The 15,551-nt window shown below is 53.9% G+C and overlaps 7 protein-coding genes across 7 annotated transcripts; 3 read left to right on the top strand and 4 right to left on the bottom strand.

Annotated features, from left to right (window-relative positions):
- The first annotated feature begins 512 nt into the window (after positions 1–512).
- ASPZODRAFT_135049 (hypothetical protein) lies at positions 513–2,552 on the top strand. The gene is made up of 3 exons (XM_022723691.1): positions 513–1,058; positions 1,125–1,884; positions 1,958–2,552. The coding sequence occupies exons 1-3, from the start codon at positions 572–574 to the stop codon at positions 2,487–2,489; spliced, it is 1,779 nt and encodes a 592-aa protein (XP_022578765.1). The 5' UTR covers positions 513–571; the 3' UTR covers positions 2,490–2,552.
- A 382-nt stretch (positions 2,553–2,934) lies between these two features.
- On the bottom strand, positions 2,935–4,517 carry ASPZODRAFT_153735 (hypothetical protein; the record flags this gene model as incomplete). The annotated part of the gene is made up of 5 exons (XM_022726009.1): positions 2,935–3,273; positions 3,333–3,553; positions 3,619–3,905; positions 3,984–4,056; positions 4,313–4,517. 5 exons carry the CDS (start codon positions 4,515–4,517, stop codon positions 2,935–2,937), a joined length of 1,125 nt encoding a protein of 374 aa, XP_022578764.1.
- Positions 4,518–4,864: 347 nt separating this feature from the next.
- ASPZODRAFT_135043 (hypothetical protein) lies at positions 4,865–6,001 on the bottom strand. The gene is made up of 3 exons (XM_022723690.1): positions 5,475–6,001; positions 5,078–5,402; positions 4,865–5,022 (listed from the first exon to the last, which is right to left on the bottom strand). The coding sequence occupies exons 1-3, from the start codon at positions 5,937–5,939 to the stop codon at positions 4,901–4,903; spliced, it is 912 nt and encodes a 303-aa protein (XP_022578763.1). The 5' UTR covers positions 5,940–6,001; the 3' UTR covers positions 4,865–4,900.
- Positions 6,002–6,355: 354 nt separating this feature from the next.
- ASPZODRAFT_153732 (hypothetical protein) lies at positions 6,356–8,771 on the bottom strand (the record flags this gene model as incomplete). The annotated part of the gene is made up of 2 exons (XM_022726008.1): positions 6,356–6,364; positions 6,936–8,771. 2 exons carry the CDS (start codon positions 8,769–8,771, stop codon positions 6,356–6,358), a joined length of 1,845 nt encoding a protein of 614 aa, XP_022578762.1.
- A 361-nt stretch (positions 8,772–9,132) lies between these two features.
- Positions 9,133–10,292, top strand: ASPZODRAFT_754842 (hypothetical protein). The gene is made up of 2 exons (XM_022730049.1): positions 9,133–9,251; positions 9,308–10,292. Exon 2 carries the CDS (start codon positions 9,550–9,552, stop codon positions 10,204–10,206), a length of 657 nt encoding a protein of 218 aa, XP_022578761.1. The 5' UTR covers positions 9,133–9,251; positions 9,308–9,549; the 3' UTR covers positions 10,207–10,292.
- A 482-nt stretch (positions 10,293–10,774) lies between these two features.
- ASPZODRAFT_754369 (hypothetical protein) lies at positions 10,775–11,555 on the bottom strand. Its single transcript, XM_022730047.1, has one exon. The coding sequence runs from the start codon at positions 11,450–11,452 to the stop codon at positions 10,955–10,957; it is 498 nt and encodes a 165-aa protein (XP_022578760.1). The 5' UTR covers positions 11,453–11,555; the 3' UTR covers positions 10,775–10,954.
- A 1,774-nt stretch (positions 11,556–13,329) lies between these two features.
- ASPZODRAFT_39150 (hypothetical protein) lies at positions 13,330–15,006 on the top strand (the record flags this gene model as incomplete). The annotated part of the gene is made up of 1 exon (XM_022728304.1): positions 13,330–15,006. A coding segment is annotated over one exon (1,677 nt), but the record flags the coding sequence as incomplete, so codon positions are not given.
- Between the last annotated feature and the right edge of the window lie 545 nt (positions 15,007–15,551).

Below are 15,551 nucleotides of genomic sequence, written 5' to 3'. Positions count from 1 at the left end.
CTATGGTAGCTATATATCTTTCAATATCCACAAGAAAGAGCTCTTGCTAATGCTCCTCAAGTCCACGGGTATATATTCTATATATTCCTCTCCTATATATGACTAGACTTATCCAGTAATACTAATCATATTTTCCTTTAGGAGATTCTCACACTCTACCATGATATCTACAGTACTACATACTGTGCCCAATTTCAGGTATACAATCAACCTCATCAATCTCATCCAATAGTGAAAACAGCTATCTCGGACCGATTGCTGGGATCATCAAGTGGAGAGAAACAGTGGAACGCTCCACTGCGGATCTCATCGCCACCAACAACATCTTCTGCAAGCATCACCCAATAATGGATGTCCCTTCACGCTCAGGCACACGCTGTGCCTGTAGTCAAGATGACGGTCGACCCACGATCCACCGAGAATTTCTCCGCAGCTACAGTTGCAGCCCCGCTGTGTCAACGAGGGGAAGCTGGGAGGTAGAGTACAAGAGCAGCCGTTGCTCTGTGCCTTCCACCCCTCTTAAAACCAGCTTTTCGATCTCTCATTATTTGTTTCTGCCGACCGTCTAGTCATGGCGAAGCCCAACGAACACTTCCCAGGGAAGCAGATCCACCGGGCGTGGTGGAAGGAATGCTCTGTTTACCAGATCTACCCGGCCTCGTTCAAGGACTCCAACGATGACGGAATCGGTGATATTCCCGGTATCATTTCCAAGCTGGATCACATCAAGCAGCTGGGCGCGGATATTGTCTGGTTGTGTCCGTCGTACAAGTCGCCGCAGGTGGATATGGGGTACGACATTTCCGATTACTACAGCATCGCGGACGAATATGGGACGGTCGCGGATGTCGAGCGCTTGATCCAGGGCTGCCACGACCGAGGCATGAAACTGCTCATGGACCTGGTCGCCAATCATACGAGCGACCAGCATGAATGGTTCAAGCAGTCGCGGAGCTCCAAGGACAATGAATATCGTAACTGGTATATCTGGAAGCCCCCTCGCTACGATGAGAATGGAAACCGACAGCCTCCGAACAACTGGCTATCTCACTTTCAAGGTACGCTCAATCTTTAATTTATTTACGTTGTGGTCCCATCAAGTTAACGACAGCGAAAAAAAAAAGGCAGCGCCTGGGAATGGGACGAGGGCACCGGCGAATACTATCTCCACCTGTATGCCACCGAACAACCTGACCTGAATTGGGAACACCCTCCGGTCCGCGAGGCGGTCCACGACATCATGCGTTTCTGGCTCGACAAGGGCGCCGACGGATTCCGTATGGACGTGGTGAACTTCATTAGCAAGGACCAGCGCTTCCCTGACGGCCCTGTGACGGAACCGCAGAGCAAGTGGCAATGGGGTCACATGTGGTACGCCAATGGGCCTCGCCTCCATGAATATCTGCAGGGTATGGGTAAGATTTTGAAGGAATACGACGCCTTTAGTGTTGGCGAGATGCCATTTGCCAAGGATATCGAGGATGTGCTCAAGGCTGTACGCTTTGATCGGGGTGAGATCGGCATGATTTTCCAGTTCGACCATGTCGACATCGACCACGGCGTCTTCGACAAGTTTGTGCCCGGTTCATGGAAGCTTACCGACCTCAAGTTCCTGTTCGAGACTTGGCAGAAGTTCATGTACGCCAACGACGGCTGGAACGCCCTGTACTGGGAGAACCACGACCAGCCGCGGTCCATCGACAGGTATACGAACGCCACCGAGGAAAACAGCCTGATCGCCTCCAAGATGCTGGCGACGGTCCTTGCCCTGCAGGCCGGCACTCCCTTCATCTACCAAGGCCAGGAGCTGGGGATGAGGAACGTGCCCCTTGCATGGGGGATGGACGAATACAAGGACATTGACTGTCTTAACCACTGGAGGGGGTGAGATTGCTTAACCCTACCAAAGCATACAATCATTCTAACTCCGTACTGACTTGAGGTTCTAACTGGATAGTCTTCTGAGAGATAAACCCGACAACCTTGAAGCGCAAAAGGTCGCCCGACAGGAATACCAGAAGAAATCGCGCGACAATGCCCGCACGCCTATGCAGTGGTCCTCTGCCCCGAACGCAGGCTGGACCTCCCCCGACGTCAAGCCCTGGATGTCCGTGATCCCGAACTACGAGCGTATCAACGCCGAGGCCCAAGTGTCAGACCCGGACTCGACCTTCAACTACTGGCGGTCCGTGCTCGCCCTGCGCAAGAAGTACCTCGACGTCTTCGTGTACGGCGACTACGTGCTTCTCGACCGGTTCAGCCAGGAGGTCTTCTCGTACACGCGCCAGTACGACAACCAACAGGCGCTGGTGCTCTGTAACTGGACCGACCGCTCGCTGGAGTGGGATCCTGCGGCTAACGGCGTCAAGGGCGTCGAGGAAGTCTTGCTAAACAGCTACGAGGGGATTGACGAAGCCGCTAAGCGCTTTACAGGGGCGAAGTGGCCGCTGCGTCCGTATGAGGCGGTGGTGATGCTCGTGAAGCCATAAGATTGTTGAATAACTGTCTATAGCCAGACTAAACCAACTAGACATTCATAGAGATGACGGTTAAGATGAATAAATTAATTATATATCAACCAAGATCTAGTTTAAAATTCAATATATTCCCCATTCCCAATCTTAGAATTATAGTTTACAATTTCATACTGACCTGACCTCAATAAGGTGTAAACGCTGTTGGTTTGCGCAGCGTTTATCCTTCTCTTAGAAATTAGGTAGGTTTTGCGTAGACGTCTTACACCGAAAAGATAATATCAAGGTCACGAAAGAGAATAGATAGCAGCACTCTTGGCTTCATATGTGACGCCTTCTTTTTTCCGGAATGATTCCATGCTCCTTCGCCATTTCGAATGCGAATAGATCGGTAGCGTAGTCGAGTACGTGGGACGGGACCGAGGCGTTTTCATATTGAGGTGACAGCTCTCCTTCACGCTCATGCTTGGTTGAACCATTCGTCTTCAAGGAGCTCCTTTGCAGCTGGCCTGTCCCGTGGGTCAAGCTTCACTATCTTCAAGATAAAGTCCTTATCTTGTTTTGAAATCTCCCGTTGACTAGCCAGGGAGAAAGGCTTTAATCTTTCAGGCGGCACATCATTCATAATAAGTGATAGCACTCCCAGTGTCTCTGGATCAGCAAGATCAGCATATGAAGGTGGAAATGGTCCAAAATAGATGTGGTATTTGGCAAGGATCTCCAGTTCATATTCATCGTGACCACGGGGCACCTTGGGCTTGAAGATGAAGAAATTGTCGCCCCAGATCATGGAGATAACCTTTTAGAATCCATCAATCTTCGACCAGACAAGCATGGGGCAGCATGGGTATTGATTACCATTGTCCCGAATGACCAAATATCGGTCGCTGGCCCCCATTTGAGTCCCAGCTGTGCCTCCGGACTCCGCCAAATAGGTGTCCCAATTTCGTCCCGGTCCTCACAAAAGCGGGAGGTTATGTGCACTGTGCTCTCGAGGTCTGCGAGTTGAACGTCTGCAAACCGTTGCTCGGTAGAATTCTGGGGATCGTAGTTCACGAGAACATTATCCATCTTGATATCTGTAAGAGGGATTGATTCTCCGTCAGAAACTTGGATTTGTTTTTATCCAGGGAATGATCCTGACCTGTATGCACATAACCATCTTCATGGATCACCTTCAGAGCCCCAAGAACCCTCTTTGAAACATATCTGATCTCCTTTCCATTCAGTTTCCTAGCTGCTGAGGCGGTCTGTAGATCATCTTCAAGATGCTTCAATACAATTGTGGGCGGGTCTGGTGGCTCAATTATCTCGTCGAGCAAAGGACGCAGGTGTGGTGTTTTGGGCTGGAACTTCCTAAGAATATCCCTTTCATCTGTAATTCGAAAGTGGCGTGTACTTTTAATTATCACAGTCTCACCCGCTTTAGTACTGTCAATAATCCATATATATTAGTATAAACTGAAACCAGAACTGGGATATATATAAGGATGTGTGGTTGATATATACCTTCCTAACCAGATAAATTCTCCAACTTGCTTTGTGACTGTATATATACTGGCTCTACCCGTAAGACGCGGGCCTAGTTTTAGTAAAGAAGATCATGAAGTCATGCTATTGAGAAAAGAAGCAGAGGTTTAAGTATGAATGAATAGAGTAGGTTGACGGGTGTTTAGGCATGGGATCTATTACAACAATTCCGTCACTATCTTATCTACTCCAAATCTCCAACTCAACCCACCAACTTCCTCTTCTACCCATGTATACAATCTCTAACTCTCCTCTAATAATCAAGAACTATGAACGAAAACCCCCCCCATCTCAACCCACAAACATACCCCCGTATCCTGAGCGTACCAAGCTTAAACATCCACATCGAGCTGACGTTCTCGCCGCTCGACCCCTCCGCAGCGCTGCAGACCGTCTCCTCCCCCGCCGCGGGGGCGAACGTGTTATTCCTCGGTACGACACGAGATACATTCCAGGGCCGATCGGTGGTTCAATTGAGCTATACGAGCTATCCGCTACTCGCGCTGAAGACATTACGCTCTATCGCGGAGGAAGCGGTGGCCACGCACGGGTTGAAGGGGGTCTATATTGCGCACCGGATGGGGGTGGTCCCCATTTCGGAAGCGAGCATTGTCATCGCGGTGAGCGCGGGCCATCGGAAAGCCGGGTGGGTGGCTGGCGAGGAGATCCTGGAGCGATGCAAGGAGAAGGCGGAGATCTGGAAAGAGGAGATTTTTGAAGACGGGGGGAGGGAGTGGAGGGCGAATCGCGATACGGATGGGAGGGGGAATATTATATCATGAGAAAAAGAAACAAAATACTATACACAAGAAAGTATATTGAGATTGTTATTTATATTCGTACAAAGGTGGTTTGGGAGAGAGGGAGAGGGTGGTGTACAAAGTTCGAGATTACCGCTACTTGGTGTCCAGAGGCTTGCCGTCACGCTTCCAGTCATTGATGTGCTCCATGATCACCTTGGTCGCCGACTCGGGGGTATCCTGGCGACCGATGCACTCGACGAAATCACCCTCGGGGTCTGTCCATTAGCAGGGTGTTTATGGGAAGAATCGAAGAATCGAAGAATTGCTCACCCATCAGGTAAAAGTAGATGCTGTGGTCTACTAGGTAGTCCTCGTCCGGCTTGACATTCTGCGGCGTACTAAAGTACACCCGGTACATCTTGCAGACGTGCTTGACCTGTTCGTACGTGCCTGTTAAGCCGATGATACCCGGGTGGAATTCTCGGAGGTACTCGCGCAGGACTTCGGGTGTATCGCGGACCGGGTCGCAGGTGATGAAGACGGGCAGGAAGATGTTTTCGTCTTTGGTTTCTTCCTTGACTTTGTCGATGATGGCGGCCATCTTGTCGAGCTCATCGGGGCAGATGTCCGGGCAGTGCGTGAACCCAAAGTAGACCTTCCGGTGAATTAGTCTTGCACAGATATGATGATTCCATTTGCTGCACAGATAAGATGGATGATCACTCACAAAGCTGTATTTCCCCTTCAAGTCCTCCGCCGTGAACTCCTTCCCGTCCAGGTCTTTCAGGACAAACGGCCCTCCAACCTTGGGCCGGCCCACTCCCTTGCTCATCTCTGCAATCCGTTTCCTTTCCAGCCGGGCCTTTTCGAACCGGAAGTAGACGATCATCCCCGCGCCTGTCAGCACAAAGAGCAGCGCCGCCTTCCAAGAAAACGGCCCATTGGAGTGCCGGGCCCGCAGCTGGCCCATCGTCTTGCTGCGCGAGAGGGAGCCGGTGGTTGAGAAGCATCGGGGGGACGAGAACGGAGGCGCATTGCTTGGTCGGCACCGAAGATTGCTTTGCGAGGAGGAGACAACAGATCGTGGTCTGACCGACAGAGGCCTTGAGACGGCGCAGCGAGGGACGGCGAGGGGGGGGAAGCGAGCGGTCTGCCCGGCAATCCGGGAAACGAATCGTGTTGACGAAGCCATGGCTGCAGCAACTGGCTCGGCGATGTCGACGAGAACTGAACCAGTTGGCAGAGACAGACAAGACGAACTCGCAGCTCTCGCGAATTTCCGGATCCAGTTCCCAATGTGGTTAGTAGGTCACGTGTTGATAAAAGACAACCACTTCATCACTACAACAAGGACTGTATTCATCAAAATCATCAGAAATCAACCAGGGTGATGAATGGCGCGAGATCTAGTTGAAGGGAGGAAGTATTAAGGATTAAGCTTACATACAACAACACGTCAGCTGGGGTTCAACCTGCTTATAGATGGAAGTTAGACATATCCAATATGAATAGCATCATTATATATTCTGGAGCATCCAACGGAGTACATGAAAGTCAACACTCTACCATGAAGAAGTCAGTATTCTCCTGCTGGGGTATATTTCGCCATCATATGCGCTGTATTTATTCAATTTATCTGACTTTTGCTAGAAAGCCTGATCTCTTATAATCTAAATGGAAGGTTACAATTACTAGCATGCAAGAGATTGGCATTGTATAATAGTGTTTACCATGTAGGTTTGCTTGACATAATATTGACCGGGTAACTCCATAAGCAGATAGAAACTGAATAGATGCAAGCCATTGCATTATACCAGACTGACTGTTATTTCTACAGATTAGTACAGTACCACTCATGTATTAGTTAACTTCTATTAACTCCATGGGGAGAGGGACATAGTTGAGAGACAGAGGCGCGATCGCAAAGCAAGAGAAAAGCATCGAAATAACGGGAGGAAAGAAGACGAAAGAAAAGAAAAGAGGAGTAGAAAAAGGCTTGGAAAAAAAATAGCAAGAAAACATCGTCACTATGATACGTGGCTTTTGCATCAGTCTGTATGTACGTAAAACCTGGGTGGGATAATCGAAAGGGGTCATCAAAAAAAATGGAGAAAAAAGAAGAAAAGAAAATAATCAAAATAACACATGGGAAAGGAGGAGATCAATGCATCCGGCTGGCCTGGCTTGCCCGGCTCGGGCTCGTCCGACTGGGTTCGTCCTCCTCGAGCACATCACTGAGCCGAGTGGGATGCCGGTGCCGCGGTGTCATGGCCTCCCAGCCAGCACCCCAGCCGGAACCACTGTAGTCGACGTTGGCACCGGCGCTGGTTGTCGCGGGATGGTGGTGATGCGGGAGATCGCTCTCGTCGGCGCCGTCATCGTACTCGTCGCTACCTCCCTCGGAAAGGGGAGCGGGCGCGTACGCGAGGGGTTGCCGGCTGTGCTGGCCGTGCTGGCCGTCCCGGCGGTAGCTGCTGGCGTATTCGGCGTCGCCCACCTCGCTATCGGGGATGCTGGGGCCGTAGGAGCGGTCGTCGGGCTGTGATGTCGGAGTGCCCGCATAGATATCGGTGCCCGCATGCTGGTAGAAACCGCCGCGCGGATCAGCCGTGGTGGTGGTGGCGGGGGGGGACGGCTGCTGGTGGTGGCGATCATATCGGCTCATGTCGTCGCGGTGAGTGGTGGCCGTCGAGTGGGTTTCCTCCACAAAAGGATCAGTTCCGGCCGGTGATGACATGCGGTGATCGTAGTACTGCTGCGGCTGCTGAGACTCGATCGGGTCGACGGCAGCGGCAGGGGCACCGCCCCGGCTGGTGGTCGTGGTGTTCTGTCGACTGGGCAGGCCTTGGATCATTGGCACCACCTGCACACCACCGACCAACGTGGGCTCACCGTTGCGCAGGGAGGTTGTGCGGTCACGCTCTTCTTGCTCCCGGCGGCCGAGCTCTTCCCACGCGCGTCGGGCCTCTTCCTTGGAGATCTGCAACTCACGGCGCATCTCGCGGAGCAGATCCTCGGCACGCGTCTTGTCCGAGTCGGCCTTTTGCGAGGCCGTGAGAGCCTCCGCCCGGGCCTGTCGTTCGGATTGCAGCTGCTTTTCCATTTCGCCTTGGAGCTCCTTGGCCCGCTCCTGCTCGGCCCGAGTGTCGAAGAACCACCGCTGGAACTTGCGCTCCGATGAGGCCCGTAGACGCTGCAGTTCGACCACCGCGTGGAAGAGATTGGCACCTGCGGCGGACAGGTCCGTGATCTGCCGCGCCATCTGTTGGTTCAGGGGATCCCGTTCCAACGCCTCATTGTTCGACTCGAGCTTACGGATCCAATATCCGGTGAGCCCCTCCCAGTGAGACGAAAGGGTCTCCCAGCGCTCAAAGGCATGTGGGAATCCCGTTCGACGCAATGGCTGCGGCTGCTGGGCCGTCTGCTGCGATGAGGACGACGACTCGGCCTCTGCGGGAGCAGACTGTTTCGGGACTCCTCCAGGCTGTTGACCAAGCCCGCCCGGAGGTGCCTGCTGCTGCTGCTGCTGCTGCTGTTGAAACCGGGCCTGCTGGGAAGGTTGGGGTTGCGGTTGTTTGGCTACTGAAGGACCTGGGAGCTGCGGATTGGACGATACACCGGCAGGCATGGGTCTTGGTGGCGGCTGTTGCTGTGGTGGCAGTGGTAGTTGTTGCTGATGCTGTTGTTGAAAGTCTGGCCGGCGACTGGCCGGGGGGTTCTGTCTGAGGGGTGCCGGGGCGCCGGGCGGGCCCCTGGATGTCGCAGGTCTTCGCTGCGCAGAGGGATCGCCGGCAACGCCAGCAGCATATTGAGCATGAGCGAGCTCCTGCTGTTCTCTGTCTCGGGCCTCCTGTTCCGCTTTTCGCCTGGCTTCTCTATCCCGGCGCTGTCTCATGATGTCCGTTGGAGTGCGAACACCACTCCCGGCGGCCGGGTGCGACTGTACGGGCACTGGCCCCTGAGCGGCCCTCGAGGAGCCATTCTGGGAACGAGCTCCACCCGCCACTGCTGCCAGATCGGCCATGGAAGCGTTGATTTCGTCCCAATCGGGGGTGAAGGGGAATGGTTTGCGGATGGCTTCTTCCAACGCCCACAGGATTGCCGAAGCTGTCCGCGGAGAGACGCGCGTAGACCGACGAGGCCAATACGCTTCTTCCAACCCTGAATAGGCGTTGTCTTTATCCTTGTCGTCGTCGTAGTCGTCGTCGTCACTGGTGGAATCGTCGCCTGCTCCCGACAGTACACGCTGTGGCGGGACAGGGGCAGAACGGGGGTTTCCCAGTGAGACAGATCTTCTGTGCTGAGCCGAATGAAGATCTGTTGGCAACCGGGAGAGTCTGCGCAGCGGACGAGCACCTGCTAGAGCACTGGATGGGCGTGAAGGGGGATTGAAGGAGGAGTGTGCGGCCGGTTGGGACGCCGGGTCTGGCTGCTGCTGCTGCTGCTGCTGCTGGCGTTGCCGCAAAAGGGTCGTAAATTGAGGGTCGTAAACGTCGTAAACTTCGTGAAAGCGAGGATCGGTGTCGTTAGGAGGCACCGCTGAAAATGGTACAACCGGAGGAGACGACAATGTGCCTGATGACGGGCGCTGCGCCTGGTCGGGGCTTCAACGTAACTCGACGAAGCAGCTCTTGCCTGGACCCCGCCGAAGTGGAATCAAAGAATGTGGATAATGTAAAGAATTGAAGGAACGGAGCAAGAACGAAAAAAATAATAAAAACCGAGCAGGAGGGAAAAGGGTGCCCGTCTCGCTGTCCTGTGGCTGGTCGAACTGGGGGCAGAGGTGAGGCGATTTAATTGGGATGGCTGGACGAGTCGCTGCTGAGCTGGAGCTCGCGCGACAGACACCACCACGTCCGCACGGTCATAGAGGAGGTGCAATTGAGCACCGTGCTCTGTCCTCCGTCGAAACAGGACTGGTCCCTCGCGTTGTGACACGTCCGGAGGGCCTTCCCGTACGCTGGAGAGAGGCGAGGAGAGGGTCAAGGAGAAGAGGAGGAGGAGGAGGAGGAGGCGCACAAAACGAACGGGACGGCGGAGTTGACTCGGCGCCCACTTCGGATGGGCATTCGAGACGGTTGGAGGGTCTACAAATTATTGAGGAATGGGTGTTTTACGATAAAAACGATGGAAAAAAAATTGGTGGTACTACTGTGGGCTACGAAATTGCTGTTCGATGGTTAATGGTCACTGTTGGTGCTGGTCAATACAGAGTCACAGACGCGCTCTCAGTCCAACTGCCCGACTGTGACGAAATAGTGGATAAAATGTATAGTGACTTGTGGATCAGGTATAGAGTACAGACAGATGCAGAGAGACGGCTATTGTTTGCTCAGTTCACTAATAGACCTGGAAACTGTGGTTCAGGGCCCATTAACGGTCAGACACCCATGATTTGCGAGATCAGATCTCAGATGATCGAAGTCGACGGTGTCACTGTACATATAGAGAAACAGTAAGAGGGCTTGGTCATATTCCTATGTAGTAGTGACGCCTAACGCCGATCGTGCGTTGGCTGACAGGAGACCAGCACATCTACTGAGCTGGCACTCGACGGTGGTTCCGGGATACCCCTGTAGAGATGGAGATCGGAGAGTATATGTAGAGGATGGGAGAACATGGACTGACCCATGGTTTCAAAGCTGATTGAGTTGTGTCTGGTATGTTTTTCAATCGATCTCTCCACATTTTCAGATGGATCTCAGTCGCCACTACTCCGTACCTGTCCTCGCAGCCATCGAGTATGGTCCGGTAAGTTCGATAATGGCGAACGGTTGTTTGTTTTGAAAACATTGCGAGATGAAAAGATGCGTATCCATGAAATGATATCTGTCGATCGTAATACCCTGTCAAGGAAAGGGCTCGTCGCCGAAGGACCCTGCGGTAATGACTTCGGAACCCTGTTTAATGAGAGTCAACCAATGTCTCGTGCAGCCAGACATTCTAGATCGGGACCGTGGTGTTGTTGACTTGACCAGCGAAAGCCACCGTGAGAACAAGAAAGCAACACGCAAGGGCTATCCCGTCACCGGAGATTTTTCCTTCACCTGCCGGAAGAGAGCAACCCGTCGAGTCTCTCGGTCTCGGTTTCACAGCCTCGGGTTCCTTGCAGGCTGTGCCGACAGCCACAATCACTTTGCTCGGGAGCAGATCTATCTGTCCTTGATTGACATGGGATGCTGGGAATGATTGGTGATGCCGCCTGGTTTATGTAGCCATCGTCACGACAAGCTTGTTGAAGTCGTCACCTTGAAGTGGCCAGGTTCCCAACAAGCGAGAACTGGATGCCAGCGCTCTTCCCAGCGGTGTGCCGATTCTCTGCAATAGACAGTCAATCGATCCGGGCAGAGAACGTGCAGAAGACGTACATGAGCTGCACATGGGAAGAATGTGATGCTTCCAGATGGTGGCCATAGACCGAAGCTGATGAATGCTGCAAGGCACCTCAAAGCCTGTGCACAGTAGTAGTTCTGTCGATGAGCGTACAGAGCATAGAGTACTCCGTACCTCTCGCAGCATTGCCTGTACGTACTCTCTATGCAAGAAGAGGAGCAGAAGTACGTAGAGAGTCTCGACTGCGCTGGAATGTGCAGAGGAAACTTCCGCCCGCCCAAACACCGCCGCTGCTTCTGCCCCTCTCCTGCAACCAGCTGCAAGCGACGCTTCCAACCGTCGACTCGTGCCGGCCTGAGGCGTCAAACGCATTGAATCTGATCTCTCAGAGGTTTCAAGTCTGTGCTCTACCAAGGTTTGATGATTCTACTCCGACTGGCTTCCTGCTAACCGGGAAAATACGACCTGGTAGGTTTGGTAGACGGGCTCCATCGATCTCGGTATCAGGTATACTACTCCCGACAGGTCAAAAATGACCATTTCGAATCCCAGAGTCTGGAATGCCACAGTCTATGTTACTACATACAGGCAGGAGAAACAAAACGATGCTCACGGTCGGCGTGTCGTGGGGGAAGGGTTGTGCCGTGCAGCTGCAGCGGCAGTCGTTTGTTTGTGCAGGACGGAGAGAGCGGACGCTGGACGAACAAAGTACCGTCTGCAGCCAGGAAGCGAAGAAGTCCTTGGCAAGCCCCCTCCATCTCGATTGATTCTGGACTCGATAAGGTCAAATCATAAGCTGTAGGTGATCTCTGCTGGCGACGGGACCCGCCTGGGCGAAACTCAACTGCCAGCCCGCCAACGTCTGAGGGGAGGACTCGATCTGTACACAACGTCGGGGCTGGCATCAGGGCCCGACAAATGAAAGCTGGATCAGCTCACGCTGGGCGGACCCGACCTGTCCATCTCAGCAAGGGAAAGGGGAGAAAGTATATGCCGGACAGTGGGCAAACGCGTCCTCGAGAGAGGTGGGTGTTTGTGTGCAGCGGATACGACTAAAGAGAACACATAGTTATGTACTCCCTGTATCTAACGCCTGCCTGCTGGCCTTCCATCAGCGTTACGGTTACTTCTCAGAATACTGCAGCTGCAGGCGGAATGGCTGTGAGGAATGCGGGTCCGAATAGCTGCGCTCTTGCACGGCAACCGGGGCGGATGTCGTCGATGATCCGCCACAACCTGCGCCGCCCGCCCGGGCTTTTCAGAGGGTCTGACAGCCTCCATCAGACCCAGCAGACTTTGCAGTGACATTAGTGGACGATCCGGAAGTGCATCCCCGGAGACCTTAATGTCCTTGCTCTGTCATCCAACAGGTCGCCGGCCAGCCTCCGCGCAGTAGCTAATGGATGGCCCAGGAGGCCCTCGGACTCTGCAGAGAGCAGAAAAAAAAAGCGCATGTACGAAAGAAACCATATGATATGGATCTCTGGATCGCCCCCCATTGCCAGGTCCGCTTGAAAAACGCGTCTCGCATGCTGTATGAAATAGATGAAGAGAGAGCCAGGGTATCCGAGCAGCAACTCCAGATGAGGAGGCCCTGCCTCTTTTCGAGGAAAACAAGAAAAAAAAAACATGACCAACCTCCCAATGGATAACAACAAACAACGTTGGATACTACCTTCCTACAAGGTCAAGCCAAGAAAGAGATGTTTCGCCTCAGGCTGGTCGTCAGCGATGGGCTTGGTGGTGGATGGCGCCCCTGCGGCCCTCCCTTGCACCCCTCCGATCTAGATAGCCTTTTCGCCTTGCGGCGACCCTCCCATCCCTACGGAGGGAGCGCGATGTAAGGTCTGATAGGTCATTAGTGTCTGTGCACCGGGGGTGACGGGGGCTTTGTTTACACAACTCGGGCTTTGCATTGGCATGCGTCTGTTTTCCTTTCCTCCCCGGCTAGCCACCGACGCAATGGACCCTTCCCCAGACGGCCCTGGGAGGCCCAGGGCTATTTTCGGGAGGGCTGATGTCTATAAACAGATCATCCTCACCCTGGACCCTCGCCGTCTGTTCCTTTTCCCCCTCCGACCCGTCCGCTCCGTCCGTATATACACACTCTTTCCTATACTGCCCGCACCTGGTTGCGTGTCGCCCCTCTGGTGTCCTTTCCTTCTCTCTTTCTCTCCCATGCACGCCCAGGATCACCCGCTTGTCGGTGTTCACGTCTCGCGGTTTCATTGAACTACGAATCGTAGCTCATGGCTCACGGGTACCATCAGCTTGCCGGCGAACTGGACGCGGCAGACACCGACCCAAATCGATCCCAGACCACCATCTGCTTGCCCTCTCCCTCTCCGGCAAAGCGAGTATCAACCTACTATCCCAAGAAGGGCCCACAGGCGCTGGAGGACTCCAACCCGGACCCCTTCTATCTGGAGCACTCGTTGACAGACACCACCTCCCTCTACTCCTGCTCCACCGACCTGCGCGATGTGCGCTGTAGCGAAGACGGAACTGATCATTACCTGTCCTCCATTCTAAGCCCGGAGAACACGGTGATCCCCATGCACTCAGCGCGCAAAGCTGTTCATCGGTCTACACTCTCTCGACTCGAGTTTGAACACAACATTCATTTCCATCCGCCGTCCCTCCTTCATCTCCCGGAGCGGCCACTCTTGCAGCAGTATAGCCAGGACTCTTTCAGCTCGGCGCAGAGTGACGCCACTACCCCGGATCTTACCCCGAGCAGTTCCTTTTCATCCACCTATTCGGCGCCTCTGTGCCCGGAGAAGGTTTTGAAAGCCACAGAACAGCTCTCCTTACACGCGGCATACGCTCAGAAGGGCGCAGCTGCTGTTGGAAACGCTCCACGTTTCCCACCCCCTGCGACCCCCCCAGCTCATCTGCGCTCAGCCTCGTGTACAGTGCCGAGCTCCCCGCTTCGCGCCATCACACCCATTGTCTCGACTCGTCATCAATCCTCTGAGATGCTCATGATGAATCCAGGCACCAACGCCATGTCTTCCTCATCCAACCGGACGAAGCCACTGCCGAGTTTGCCTCCAGTCCTCGCTCGCAGTGCTACTGTCCAGGTGAAGAAGATACAGACCCATTCCGCACGATCCCATATCGAGCCCTCCATGATCTCGCCCCCAAGCCTGATCAACCCTGTCACCCTTGAACCTCACACCTCTCATTTCGACCAGGCCTTCTTTATCCCTGCGAATGAAGTCCCGAGCCCGGTCCCCAGCCCAGTGGCCAACTCATCCCCTCTCACCCGCCAAGCGACAGATGCCTCGATCAAAGATCGTCCACCCAGCTCGACTACGACAGACCCGCACTGCGAGCAGTCGGTTTGGGAGTCCGATTCGGAGACCGAGTCCATCGGTCCCAAGTCGCGTTCCCGCAAGCCCATCGACACCCTCCGAAAGGTACGCAGCAAAGTGCAGCTACGGGTCGCAAAATCGGCCACGAAACTCAACACGCCCATCCAAGATGAGTCGCCGATGGAGAAGTTCCCCACCATCCACGATGTCGAGTCCCAGGAAATGCTACGTGACGAGGTAAGGATGGTTATCTACCCACGTCCAGGCAGCGAGGTTTCCCGTCCATCCACCCAGCAGACACTCCGTCTCGTGGCCCCATCGACGACCTCACTGGTGCGGCCTCGTTCACGCAATGGAAGTACCCAGAGCGATTTCAACGTTGCTCGCACGACGGCCGCTGCAATGCATGCGCGATCTCGACGCCAGAAACGGTCGAACACTCTAGATGCCACCACCACCATTACCCCTGCATTGGACCCGCCGCCGCCCATTCTCTGCCGTGACAAGCGCACGGATCTGGCACTGCATCACCACCCGATCTCTCACCCCGACCGCCGTGTCTCCGTCCTCAAGCGCTTCTGGGGCTCGTTGCGTGTCCTCAGCTGCCACCACGAGGACATACGGGAAAGGCCCCCGCGCATCAGGAAGTTTTGATGCGCTTGTCTCTTCTTTGTGCATTTCACTTGGAGTTCAACGGACGGAGGCAAGTGACGGCCCCGGCGCTCGGGTTTCCATTTCACACGATGGTGTTTTTCTTTTTCCACACGACATTAGACGGCGTATACGGTTCATGAGCCTGATGAAGATGACGCATATCACGGTTCTCGTGTTTGACGCACTATTACCCTGGTTGAAAAGATGTTGACGACAACGACAACGATGAAGCGGACGACTAACCGCCGCCAGCATGGCCTGATGGCATGCTTCTTTTTTTTTTTATATTGATCGTTCCACGAAGGTGGCGACGCAACGCGACGAACTAAAAAAGTTCGAATGAATTCACGATGACAGAATCTACTGCTTTTGGTCTTGCGCTTGATTTGTTCTGTTGCATTCCATATCTTCGCACTTGATTGATTCGAGTCTTTTTCTTGTCCTCGAGCTTTCGCTCAGACCACTCGCTAATTTCCTACGCTCTCCATACTCGACACACT

Source organism: Penicilliopsis zonata (assembly GCF_001890105.1).
Source record: "Penicilliopsis zonata CBS 506.65 unplaced genomic scaffold ASPZOscaffold_14, whole genome shotgun sequence".
Taxonomy (NCBI): Eukaryota; Fungi; Ascomycota; class Eurotiomycetes; order Eurotiales; family Aspergillaceae; genus Penicilliopsis; species Penicilliopsis zonata.
The sequence above is the reverse complement of the archived record's forward strand: the minus strand, read 5'-3'. Positions and strand labels throughout refer to the sequence as shown.

What these genes read in the sequence shown, in the direction of transcription:
- ASPZODRAFT_135049 (XM_022723691.1), top strand. Translation starts at nt 572, where the DNA reads ATGGCGAAGCCCAACGAACACTTCCCAGGGAAGCAGATCCACCGGGCG. An exon ending in CTGGCTATCTCACTTTCAAG is followed by an intron (nt 1,059 to 1,124) that starts GTACGCTCAATC and finishes GAAAAAAAAAAG; the next exon opens with GCAGCGCCTGGGAATGGGAC. An exon ending in TGTCTTAACCACTGGAGGGG is followed by an intron (nt 1,885 to 1,957) that starts GTGAGATTGCTT and finishes CTAACTGGATAG; the next exon opens with TCTTCTGAGAGATAAACCCG.
- ASPZODRAFT_135043 (XM_022723690.1), bottom strand. Translation starts at nt 5,939, where the DNA reads ATGGCTTCGTCAACACGATTCGTTTCCCGGATTGCCGGGCAGACCGCT. An exon ending in TGAAGGGGAAATACAGCTTT is followed by an intron (nt 5,403 to 5,474) that starts GTGAGTGATCAT and finishes ATTCACCGGAAG; the next exon opens with GTCTACTTTGGGTTCACGCA. An exon ending in CATCTACTTTTACCTGATGG is followed by an intron (nt 5,023 to 5,077) that starts GTGAGCAATTCT and finishes GCTAATGGACAG; the next exon opens with ACCCCGAGGGTGATTTCGTC.
- ASPZODRAFT_754842 (XM_022730049.1), top strand. Translation starts at nt 9,550, where the DNA reads ATGGCTGGACGAGTCGCTGCTGAGCTGGAGCTCGCGCGACAGACACCA.
- ASPZODRAFT_754369 (XM_022730047.1), bottom strand. Translation starts at nt 11,452, where the DNA reads ATGCGTTTGACGCCTCAGGCCGGCACGAGTCGACGGTTGGAAGCGTCG.